At 35.7% G+C, this 13,488-nt stretch overlaps 1 protein-coding gene across 1 annotated transcript; it reads right to left on the bottom strand.

The window, feature by feature from the left end:
* Positions 1-4,698: 4,698 nt before the first annotated feature.
* Positions 4,699-11,847, bottom strand: LOC126913868 (uncharacterized). Its single transcript, XM_050717092.1, has 4 exons — positions 11,691-11,847; positions 8,629-8,828; positions 7,849-7,992; positions 4,699-5,366 (listed from the first exon to the last, which is right to left on the bottom strand). Exons 1-4 carry the CDS (start codon positions 11,701-11,703, stop codon positions 5,280-5,282), a joined length of 444 nt encoding a protein of 147 aa, XP_050573049.1. The 5' UTR covers positions 11,704-11,847; the 3' UTR covers positions 4,699-5,279.
* Between the last annotated feature and the right edge of the window lie 1,641 nt (positions 11,848-13,488).

Below are 13,488 nucleotides of genomic sequence, written 5' to 3'. Positions count from 1 at the left end.
AAACCCATTACGGATCTTGGGGTCTTGTTGGAGACGCGCGTGCATGTGTAGTCTGTAATGGCAGATGGCGTGGGGCCTGTGTGTCGAGCAGCTGCAGCTGCGAAAGAGAGCAGGCACTGGAGGAAGAAAAAAGAAGGGGAAAAAGAGGGGCTAAAGGCCGTGGAACGTATATACATACTTGCTACTCGTGTCGCGAGGACCACCCCAACCCCTATGATCCAGCGGAAAGAAAGCCCCCATACGTAGCTTTTAGTCACGGGAAAACCCTACGGAAAGGAACCTGTCGGTAGCAGCACTCGCGTCACCACCTTAATGGTGACCTCATCCTTGAAAAGATCACCGGAAAGCGGAAATGAGTCGTTCCCTTACGTCCAGAGAAATAAGTAGAATGTCCATGTATTTTTGAGAAATTGAAGATTCCAAAGATTTACGCCATACGGCTAACACGAGACGAAATGAAATACTTTTGTATCGTAAAATATCATTTCGTAATTGTTATTTCGCTAATTGTCATCAAGATAGCTATTATCGTTTGTAAGATTAGATATTATGATGTTACTACTGCTATTTTTAAAGTTAAGTAACTTTTTAAGTCTCGTCTGTATATTCTTTTAGTGTATCATTCGGATTGCACGAAACACGTTACAGTAGTTTTATTTCGACATATCAGCGACTATCGTAGTCCATAAATTGTACGCGAAAGTTGTAGCTTTCTCCCTTTCTGTACTGGAAACCAAAATGACGAAAGTAACGTGAAATTTAATATACTTATTTATGGTGAAAAATGATCAACAGAAGTAACGAAAGGTGTGATTTAGTAATGCTATTAAGTATCAGTAATGGTATATGTACGGACGCACAGCTGATAAAACAATTCTTTATTAACGGGATTCACGAGTATCAGCGGCAGTAGCAACAACACTAGTGACAACAGCTGCGGAACTCTCGTCGATCGACGAGTGAGCAGCTGTTCCCCTTTGCCGTTCCCGAATCACGATTCGAGTTCTGGTTCAGGTTCTGCTTTTCCTGTCATACGTGTATGCTCGTTTCGGCTGGGTTTTTAGAAATTCTCAAAATAAATGAATCGGTCGAACGTTAGTTGAAATTCGATTCGTACACAACCGTGTAATATATCGAAATCAACGTTCAATTTTAATGCTCGTAAATCTTTAATTATAATTATGTATATAGCATAAATGTATGTATGTATATATATATAATTAAAATGAATTTCAATAAAGGTATGCGTAGATTGCGGATACTTATGCAAATTTACACTTTCATGAAGAACGAGAGAAGCGGAAAGCTTAAGGGCGATGTGTTTCACTCGCCAAATATTATAACGAGTACTATACCTGCTTCGGATATTTGTATTTCATTTACAGCTTTTAATTTTCTACAGATGCATAAACATCCGCAGTCCATTCGTACGATTGCCTTCAACGCGAAGGTAAGAGCAAAAGAAAAATTCAGTAAAAATTCGTTAAACGGATAACTTTTTGATGCTGCAAATACACAAACGGAATACCCAAGTTTCAGTTTCTTCTTCTTACTTGTTTATTTAAAGTCGCAACTAAAAATTTGATTTAGAGTTTATAGATACGATCTAAATCGTAAAGAAATTATAATAAATTAAATTTCCTTTTCATCGATCACCAATCTATATGTATCCCAATTAACAGAAATGCTTATCTACGCGATAAGAGGTGAATCATGGAAACGGAATTCAGATGTAAGATAATAGCCTTGATAGGACATCTAGGTCGCCTTCTTTATATGCACGTAATGAGAATCGGCTTGGGTAGGGTAGGTACGTTTCATCGAGAACGAGGTGTCGTCACCGATATTCCTCCCTTCAAATGCAAGTGGTACGCGATTATACAATATAGGAGGATGATCGCAAAGAGAACGCGTGTACGCGTGCACATCGTGTGTCGATTGGAACGCGTTTGGACGGCCAGAGGAGGGACAAAGTTTGATTTAGCCCCTGTATCGAAGTCGCATTGTACTCGTCGTCTGATTCTCGTCTCGGTGCCAGCTGTTCCTATTTCTCTTCTCTCTTTCTCGTTCTAGCTTTTCTCCCCCTGGACGAAGCTTTTCTCGGAGCTTTCCTTTGTCGAGCATCATCCACGTTCGTGCCAGTCGATCCGTACCGAAATTAATCAAAAGGGAACGATCGCGAGCACGTGGACAACCCCTAGTGCTTACTACTCAAACGAAACGCAGACGCCTCTCTCCGATCAAAATATTAAATAGCGCGACCAACCCTCGAGGGCACCGGCTCCCCAGCAATAAGAGGTGATGGGGTTCTTGCTTGCGAAGGGGGATTTGGGGTACCGACGTACGGCCACGTGCCAGCCATGGGAATATAATGCCGCAACGGCCACGTGCCCACCACATAACGGGTGTGTACTGAGAAAACGACCACTGGTTGCTTTCAACCGCACAGACGTGTTGTCTATGCGTAGCGCTCCCTTTCGTTTTCGCCATACATCCCTAACGCCCGACTCTTTCGTTTCAACTTCTCCCGCTTTTTCGTCGAGCAACTAGCTTTCGCCCGCAACTTCGCTCGCATGCACTACTGATATACGCAACAATTTTTAAGCAGATGATTTCTTAGAAATTAAATATCTACGTATTTTTTATGTACTAAGAGTTAGGCTATCCCTCCGTAGGAAAAAATGTTGGATTTCGGAATAAACACGACGTAAACCATGGTTGCTTGACCTGTACTAAACATGGGGGTCCATAGAATTCAGATGTCAGGCCATTTCACAGCTTCTACGAAGAGTAATTCATTTTCCTTCTCGGATATTGATTAAGCTGTACAGCAAAGAAAAACCCGTCAGAATCCATTCGCTAGCCTTTACGCGATGCGAGCGCAAACAGACAGACAAAAATCCCAAAAATTAGTTTTTTGGACTCCACGGCGTATCAGCTGTTTCCGGATGACTGCTTTGTTTCTTTTTATTCGATGTACAAGCACGATTCTTCTACTGTTTTACTAAACGTATAGATTGTATAATATTCACGTTTTTTTAATAACGCGACATACGTTTTATTTATTTAATAAGTACCTAATGATAATTTACTAGCAATTTTTTTCTCTTTGTCGTTTTTCGTTATTATACTTTATAATTTTCTTTGCCATGTAACAATCGGCGTTGTTCACTCTGTTCCCATTAATTAATTCGCACGTTCTTTGCCGTTTATCACATTCGCTGTGTGCCTTATTAGAGTCAGGACGCATATTCAAAGCCACGAACGTTCGAAAATACATTAAAAATAATTTGTATAATTTTATATTATTTAATATAAAAGTAGATTTTATACGCGACTGACATGGTCATATTGACAAAATTTGAACTCAATTTGAAAATACAAGTATATATAGAATTTGCAAGTATTTATTACAAGGTAAATTAAACAAAAATTGATATACAGTATAAATAGTTAGCTGAAGCATATAACAATCGTTAAAAGTGGACTTACTGAATACCGCTAATTAACTGGCACTAATTAAATAGCATTAATTAATGTCGTGAATGATCGTCTGTTTGAATATTTTCACAATTTCTGCAAAATCCATAGTTGTACCAAATGTCTTGCAACTTCTGTACACCTTTTCAAAATCGTCCAGAATTTTACCAATGCAATTGCGACAGTTGGATATAATTATAGCGCTAATGACAATACGTAATATGTTTGTACTTGTTAGAATAAAATATGGACAATGAAGATCCAGTAAACGGTGCCAATAGGAACGATATCTTAAAATTATGTTTAATCAAATAGTGTGCTTTAAGTGTTCTTAAATAAATCAGTTGGATCGACAAGCAGCGAGGTTCCATTAGAGTACTACGTTAGAGAAAGGTCTTTAATGGTCTTTGAAAAATTGATTAACGCGGGAAATAAAATTTGACACAACCGCTAACGATTTAGAACAACTACGTTAAAATGTGCTGCAGTTAGGGGTTGAATAATGAAAAGAGGGAGAGCACACTACCTAGTCATCTGTTGAATAGGGCGGCAACAGGACCCAGGCTCCCTTTTTCTCATTGCGTTAACGAACTGCCAATAAATTACTTTTCTCGGTATATTAATCGAGCTGCCGAAGGGTAGATAATACGTTAATGCATCCGTTAAAATCTTTTTTGAGAAAGCATTACCAAAGTTTATATTTTATAATATAACATCTGCTTCTCTTTCCACGTGAATTTTCCCACGTTCCTGTTAAAACAAAACGTAATACTTTTATTCAATTTCTTTTAGATTAAATATAATTATTTATTACCAGAAGAGAAATCTGTTCTACACGTATCTGTTAATTTATAATGAATTTAATTTAACAATTCGATCTTAACAAGAATCGTATACCGATTGAAGTTGTAAAAATACTTTTTAAGTTGTAAATCATTAATCTTATTCGAACAAGTAGGTTAAACATTAAACTTTGAAGATACAAGATATGTTAAAACTAATAGACGTAAATATGACAATGAATAAATTATTAAATTAGATTAATTTAATAATAATAATATCGGCCAATTGTCTCTTGTACACTGTAGAGTTTTCAACTTTTCATTTATAACGATATTTTATTTATAACTATAATATAGGAGGGGAAAATGAATTATTTCTGTTCGACAAGTTGTATTTTAATAAATGTTGAAAATAATTAGATAAGACAATAGGAAATAATAAATATCAAATTCTTTAATAATTCTACAAACTTCTACAACTCTACTAATCCAGTTCATTAAGAATTCCTCTAAATTTTTCGAATATGAATGATGTGAATATGTGCCGAGAATATCCTTAATCACAGATGTTTGTATTTTTATCGTTACTACAAGCACGTAATTTCCTGGATTACTCGTAATTTCATTTACTAACTCACTTTGTCGTAAATTAATATATATTTATGCATTCCACATAAACTATATAATTTCTACGTTATTTTTGCAGTGTTCATACTTATAGCTTACTTATACCGTACTTATAGTTACTATCGATACATTAATATATTAATAAGCACATACTAAGTATTTTTAAATTTGTTATAGTCAGTTTGTAATGAGCTTTTTTTTTTGTAATCATAAAGTATATAGCAAATATGTAAATAATGAAATTTTCAGCGAAATCGTGTAGCGCATTATGTAAGTAAAGAGCTGTATTTTCATATACTTTAACAATAATGTTATATTTATCTACAGTTGAGTGCAGATTTAAATACTTTTACCGTTCAAGAAGTTTAACGTTTCTTACATACAGACAGATTAAGATAGTACTAGCACTTCGTAATCTCTAAATGGGATTTCCCTGCCTTCATAAGGTACGTACAATACTCCGTGGGTTCTATGTACCTGGAAAGAAAAATCTAATGTAACAGAGACACAAGTAAGTTGCAGCGAAAAGCAAAGAAATACGTAAAACTTGGAAAAAGAAAATGTGAAATTGTACAAAATCTTGTGCGATATATGGAAACTATCTCAGGACGGATTATACAAGCAATAATAAATCAGGAAGAAAGAATATATTTTATTTTGTTTGAGGACGCCTGATTGCTCGATAAAACAAAGTTAGAAAATTTGTCGAGTATGTGTGCACTCCAGTCTCGATCGGCTTACTATTATTATCGTGTGATTACGTCAAGATTTTTATTCGCTCGATCTATAGCTTTGACAACTGAAATCAATTAAATACTGCAAGAATATTTGTGCAACGAGTTAAAACAGTAATAAAATACTGGGTAATAAGTTCGTTCAATTTTATCCAGTAATATACCTTTATGAGAAAGAAAAGATGCAAACATCTAAATTGCTTTAGAAAGATTAGCTCTAGTGTAAGACGTTGCTTGGGAAATATAATTATTTGCTTATTTATATTAAAATAATAAAATAATTAACACAAATGAACAATTCCACTAAACGTGACAGTAAATCAAAATACCGCAGAGTGTCGATTATACTTGACGCGGATCGAATCTACTTCGAACTGTCGAAAATTCGAATAATGCGTTAAAATCCATGACTGTCGATAAGTCGTGCATTAAGATTGTGAAAAAGACACTTTGATAATGTGATATCGTACATGTATTTAAGTTTAATTAACTATTTAATCAATTGTAAGTTTGATTAGTCGTTTTAACAATATCTGACTATTTCCACTCTCGTACTCTGCGTTAAACTTTCGAAAAAATAAAGTTACGACAAAGTTCGAAGTACCTCGGATAATACGGAACTTTGGTTAAACGGGACTTGAATAACCAAGACTTCACTGTATATTAAACTAAAAGTCATCAATCATCCATGTTCACCTACGTGGAACCTGCAACCTATTACATATATCCTTGCTATGGTCTCACTATTTATGTGCCCGTGATCAAGTGTCGCATGCGCTTTTGAGTTAGTGAAGAAGCGGGGATAGAGATAAGATAGACAAGACAGAGGGAATAGATATTAATGTGACTTAAGGAGAAATAACGAGCATATGTTCTAATCCTGCATCTCAATTATACTCATGCCAATTTTCAAGTGAATCGGTTCGGTAGTTGAGGCGTGATCGAAGGACAAACATAAAATATAAACTGTAAACCATAGAATATAAAATGTATATAATTTCTATAGACATTTGTATAGAAATGGGATAAGTTAGTTAGAGAAATAGTATCTAGTACTCGACGTACATACTCTTCTAAGATAAACACGAACGAACTTATCACTCACCTACCATACATATAGTCGACACGATGTTATTAATTGGAGTTCATCGTGATTCATTGCGTAAGAAGATAGTAAAACTTATTACTAGTGCAAAGTATTCGAATAAATCCAACTATTGTTACATACACGATCGAAACCCGAAGAACCACAGGTGTGTTATCTATTAATTGTCGTGAAAGTTTCAAGTGTAAAATATTTGAGGAAAGTATGTTTCGTGTCTTAGTTTTTGACGAATTACGAAAGATGGAATGTTCGAATCGCTTGGAATCAAATGCGACTAAATTCCAATGCTTCTGCCGAAATCTTTATCGTGTTCCAACTAACGGTTGGGACAGTTAATATTATCTCTGTTTTAACGTATAATCAGAAAAAAGAGTTTATGATTTCTTATCACGTCCAACCAGAAATATATACGTTTGATTTAGATTTTCCATCTCGATTTTTTTTACCCGTCGCTCGTTGTTCCTCCAAAACTTATTGACAAATAAAGTTGAAGATATAGATGTACGTTAACATATATATTACAAGTGCAGTTCGCAAGCTATAGAAAGTTCGTTTCGCTCTGGCAAAATTCAAAGAAATAGTCAAAGAGCGAACAAATGGTCCGATGTCATGCGAACGAAATTGTCCACCACTGAATGAACATCGTGGACGATGATAAATCCGTGTGGGTAACTCCGCGCTAAGTTGTTCCTGTTTTATTCGTCTCAATTGTACCATACTTTTTGAAACGAAGTATCGGTATGGGGTCAGAAACATAAAGGTCTTGCCAGCTCCCTCGTCGATGGCGTCGACACGACGCGACGAACCACTTGTGGTTGGAAATTATTATCGCGTGTGCTTTTCCGTGCGTTGGGGTTCCCCTGGCATCGATGAAACAGTTGCCAGTCGGCTCACACTGTCGGCCGATGATTTTTATATGCCTAACCTCGTATCGACGCTTTGCTGCCTATACGTCAACATACGTGAATATTTTCAACTTCATTCGTTGATAATTAATTGTCAGGGAATAACGAGCGACGGCTAAAACCTTGTGGAGGTTACTTACGAAGTAAGTCCCTTGTAATTGTTTGGTCGATGTTTCCACAAATTGCATTGAAATGTAAATAAAAAGTGAACTTACTTTTCCCACGCATGGTATACCATTTTGAAAAGCACGGCCTACGTAAAGCATTTCTCCTTCCACCGTTTTTCCAGATTCGACCGCGTTTGGTGGAACGTGACCGTTACTCGCGTGGATCCAGTGGAATTCGGCGGGCATCAAAATCTATTACGAGAATAAGTATCTTACAACTATCTGCATCGTTTAGAAATACGCTGTTTAGAGGGATCGATAAAGGGGCACGATTGTCACCCTTCGAATCTTTAATTCTTAATTCTTCACACTCGAACAAATGGCCTTAAATGAGACTCTAGCATAATCGAATCGGCAAAAATTGATTTCGATAAATGTGATCCAGCGTATCACGTGGTAAATAAGGGGCACCTAACGTAGCACCGCTTGCAAGTAAGTGCATATTTATGCACGCAAGTATATTCGAAGAGCGAAACGAATGTCATCGATCGATACCAAATGCCATTTTATACGTTTCTCCGTTTCATCTACTATCATCTACTAAATATCACGATAAATGCTCTCCTTTAAATATTTTAGACATTTTTGCATATTATGTGCATTCTGCTTATTTGCAAACAAGTCGCGTATTATGTACCTATCTGTAATGTTTAACCAACATCGGTGTGTCATACTTGAGCAATGTACCTTGCAAGTAAGCGTTTAATAAGTATTTAATATTAAAAATGAATATTCTACTCAAACTCAATTAATAAACAGATATGCAAGCGGATAGGAGTCCGTCGTTCAAAATAGAAATAATACCATTTAAACATCGTTTAGTTTTACCTCAAAATCATGCTTCATGTGTTCATTGCCGTTGTGACAGACATAGGCAACGCCATGTTCTGGCTTCACCTTCGCAGGAAGCATATCACCATGATGCAAGGCACGTCCAACAACAAGATTCAAGCCATCCAAGTCCTTGCCGACACAGATCATTCCCGGTACGAAGTAGCGAGCACCCGTGAATCTAACCCATTTATATCCTGCAGAAGTAGTCGGTATCAGTGAACCTGAACGTGGAAACTGTCTCTATAGATAGAAATCAGGTTGTTAGCAACGACATTCTCGATCGAATATCTCACAGGTCGCGAACTTCGTTGGTTAGACCAGTCTTGCGAATCACGTTGAATTTATCTATTGCCAATTCTAGAGTACAAATTTCAGTAATCAATGGTTATTGATTCGTTACACTACAGTGGCTCGCGAAAGTGTTCCTACACTTGTCCATATCGTTTATCTTGGAATTTAGCGCAGTAGTAAGGTAGATGTTCGATGGTGTTGTTGGTGTTGCCATATTCACAGGGTTCGGGATTCTCTTTTTGATAAGGTCAGAATGTGTAATGTTACAGTGACCCGTGCCGAGTCCGCTTCTTTGTGTCTGTCCCTTTTTGCGGAGGTCGTAGCGAGGTTTATTTCGTGTATGTTTCTTCTGGATTTATTTATTTAAGAAGGTGTTGCGAACAATGCCATTCGAACCGAAAATCATCCACGATATCGCTGAGTCTCGGCGTTAAGTGGGATCATCTCTTACGCACTGTATACTAGTTTTTTTTAGTATACCTACGACCACTACCATTTTGTAACAATAGATAAAAATGAAAAAAATCTTTTGGGACAACCTAATGTCTTGTAACTTGTATATGCGTGATTCTGCAGAAGTGGAAACTATTTCACTTTTTCATTTAATTTACAAATGACATAACAAGCTGCAGGTATGATACAGGACACGCTAATATTGCTAGAATTTATGGTCAGACAAATAAATAGCTGTCTGTGATTTCATCCGTATATTTTTAAAAACTGTTTACAAAGACTGAAAAGGTATCCAGGAGGCTGATGGTCCAATAAAAGTCTCGTGTAACATATTTGAAACAAACATATTTGAAACCTTTTACTTAAAGGATTTTACTTCGCAAGGATTATCACTATTCAATTCTCATATTAAAAAAAAAAGCTAAATGTCACTATTACATTTACGTTACAGCAAATAAAGCTCAGTAAAAATAATAAACCTGGAATATAATACGAATCGTGAGGTTGAAAAGTTGGTGGAATGGAATGTATAACTGTCCTATGCATAAATTTAGCAACCCCCAAATGCCTGTTAAAACCTGTTAAAATAAATATCATTCTTTATTCTTCTCTATCATTCTTATTTATCAATAAAACGAAGTCGATCGAAGTAAAAATAAACGATATGAATAAATATGACTACTGTAAAATATACACACACACACAAAAAAAAAAGAAAAATTAGTACATAACTTCAAATTCATTCAGCAATCATGGGTTGCAGAGTAAAGTTTGCAACTGTGACATAACAGAGGGCTGAGAATTTCATGTACGAGAGATAATCTCTGGATTAATTCTTGATTTTCCTATGAAGTTACTATCTCTCTCTGTCGTACAAATATAATATAACTTAACGTTTTCAGCCGTTTTCAGTCAGAAGCGTTGCTCCGTAACTGCATAGTTATTTAAACCGGCAGCTCCGACAAACGACATCAATTGCTAACTGAAACCAACGTCCCTAAGTTTGTATCGACATAGCGAGAAGGATCGAGGAAGATAGGCGTTTTAGAAATTGCTCGGGCTTATCAGTCGGGATGAAAAAGAGATATCTCGAATGATACGTGACGCTCGATGACTGTGCAGTGCAACTGCATTCGATCGTATATAAAACGATACATACTGACGTTTCCATGAGATAATGATGAAACTTTTTTATTTCTGATTTCTTTAAAATTAAACTTTCACTGACGTATTTGTAAAATGTTTTTAATTAAAATGAGACTAAACGTAATATAGTTTAAATCGCATTTACAAATATATCGGACTGGACATTGCACTTACCAGAAAAAAAGTCCAGTCATACTGGACGTAGGACCGCAAAGGGTTTAGAGTGCTAAAAAAATGAATACTGCAAAAAATTCCCACTTCCGTAGAATCACTCGTATATATTTTCAGATTGGATTCAAAGTGTTTTATGTAGCATGAACAGTGTACACGTAGGAGTTTTCTAATGTATGTTAAGTATACAAATATCTTTGCAAGAAACTGTAAGTATGTGTGTAAAGGGAATGACGTACGGGGTGATTGTTAAATCTTGATTCGAGATCCGTTTTTCGAAGAAAGACTTTGCAGAAACCACTTATCGAATCAAATAAATCGTTTTCTCAGTATGAGTTACGTTTGACAGAATACAAATTTTTGTGCCAATTTTAAGCTTAAAAACTTTATCAGTATGATAAAGAAGGCATATATAGCGATAAATTTAATCGAGGGGTAGATGACGAATCGGTTAAGTATTGATCGTTTAACCGGAAAGTCGATACGAATTTGTTAACATTATACAGATGCTGAGACTAGAAAGATACAAATGGCTCTACATATGGCTATATGGATTCTATGGCTGTAAATAAGACGAAAATCAAGAATAACAAAATTGGAATGGAGGCTTGGTTTTTGAGAAAATCGAATTTGAAAATTCGCGAGGAAATAGACAAGTCTGAGCTGGACAGTTGAAAACGAAGGATCAGATGTTTACGTGTATGGCCCTGCAATGGAAAAAATAGAATTGGGCAAATTTTCAAATTTGATTTTCTCGAAAATGTGACTTTAGACAAAAAGATTTTATTCTACGCTTTTGTAATCAAATTTACGTATATTTTGCAAATTTTGCAAATCGATTTTAATTATTTGAACAGTTATGTATTTATCATAGCCATTTTATCGCCTGTTATATCGTGCGCATGAAATGCATAGTATTCGTAAAATACACGACAAATGGGTATCGATCTAAATATATTACAAAAAGTAAAATTATATTTCAAATAGTTACTTACCACGGCCTTGCATCCTGGCTTTAGTAACAAAACTTTCGTAAAACACAGAATTTTCTTGAATCGCCCGAACGCTTACGGTTGCGAAGAGACACTTTGCAATATGTTTAACGTTATGGGTGTGAACGTAATCTCATCCTCTTTTAAACGGAACTATCTTATCGTAAATGAGATACGAGCACTGTTTATGATATAAACACCGATCAGCGATTATGTTTCCAAGAAATATTTTAAGGAAATGTTTTTATAGATATTTTGTTCTTTGTTTTTTTAAATGACTAAGAAAAATTTTGTCTGAGACAGGAAAAGAAGATAAAAACTGAAGAGGTCTTTTAATATATTTTTCAGTAGAAATGCGCGTAGCTTTTACTATAATTACGTGGAGTTTTTTTCAATATACATATACACGTTCATATAAATTTGCCAATGCGACGTTATATCGGTAAAATTTGTTTACTACGATTGGAATATTAACTTTGAATTGTTTCGTGTAAATATTTTATGCTGCAGTTAATTTTATTTTATTTGATAAAAAATAAAATTTATAGCAGTACGTGTGTATATCGGTGGTACTGGGTTCGCTTTTTAAAATATTGCGTTATATTCGTTATTAATTGATATTAGCGTGTCCTCCCATGTTCTCTACGGAAAAACCGAAAAGTGTGTCGAATTACGTCCCCTTTGAAACCATTCAATTTGTATCTGCAACACTTTCTAATATTACCAAAAATAAGCGAGATGTTCTAGGTGATAAAGTTATGTGAGCCATCGTTAGATGAAACCCATACATAAAAAGTTTCCGATACTTTGGGGAGAGTGTTCTTCTTTACTTACTTTCTACTATTTACCTTACTTATAAAGTTACTTGTAAAGTTACTACATACTTTATATGGTACTTTAAATACTTTCGTCACTGTACGTGAACTATACAATGTGTGCTAATTGATCCAAAAGATATATTGTATTACATAATTACATACTACGTAATTACGAGATATTTTCATAAATTTATAAAGACAAGTAAAGGAATAGAATCTAAACAGAAAGCTTTCCTTGCTACGTATTATCGCATAATAGGTGCTTTGAAATTTCCCATAAATGCATAAAAAGCCGCAATCTAGTAATTATTATTGCCAAGTGGTTATACGTCTCATATCAGAGTCTAGAACCGACGTACAATACAGAGATCATCGTATTGAGAAAGAAGGATAAACTTTCTCATCGATTGATCAGGAAGCGAGCAATTCGCTATGTTTATCGACCAACTAGAGAAAAACGCGCGTCACTTAAGTGTATCTTACGTAGGTACAGCCATCTTCTACGAGTTCTCGTGTTACGTGCTCGTAAGTCATGTCCAAAGCCAACGTGAGCAAAGTACTTATATAGTACGTATATTCAGTGTTCGAGTATTAACGTCAGGTGGAAACGAGCTCGAAGCTGCTTATTGCGTAACGAGAAAAAATATAACTCTCGCATTTCTCCGTGGAAAGGAAGCATCGTAAATACGAGCATCCACGGGCTGCTTGCAAAACATCTGCGCAAAAAGGCATTTAATCGTTCAATCCGAGCGATATTTCTGTAACTGACAATGAGTGCTTGCCGAAGCAAGACAACTTACTTTTATTCACAAGGCACGTTACCTTCATCTTGCTATAAAATTCTTCTAATTAAAACCAGTAACGTTTAAGACAATCTTTTAGTTACACGAATTTTAAGAACATTGCGCCATGATATTGTTAGAATAGAATGAATAGAATGGAATGTACAGGGCGACTCGTTATCGACACAGTGCTATTATCGC

Source organism: Bombus affinis, chromosome 2 (genome assembly GCF_024516045.1).
Source record: "Bombus affinis isolate iyBomAffi1 chromosome 2, iyBomAffi1.2, whole genome shotgun sequence".
Taxonomy (NCBI): domain Eukaryota; kingdom Metazoa; phylum Arthropoda; class Insecta; order Hymenoptera; family Apidae; genus Bombus; species Bombus affinis.
The sequence above is the reverse complement of the archived record's forward strand: the minus strand, read 5'-3'. Positions and strand labels throughout refer to the sequence as shown.

What these genes read in the sequence shown, in the direction of transcription:
- LOC126913868 (XM_050717092.1), bottom strand. An exon ending in ACATGAAGCATGATTTTGAG is followed by an intron (nt 7,993 to 8,628) that starts GTAAAACTAAAC and finishes TTCTCGTAATAG; the next exon opens with ATTTTGATGCCCGCCGAATT. An exon ending in GTATACCATGCGTGGGAAAA is followed by an intron (nt 5,367 to 7,848) that starts GTAAGTTCACTT and finishes TTTTCTTTCCAG; the next exon opens with GTACATAGAACCCACGGAGT.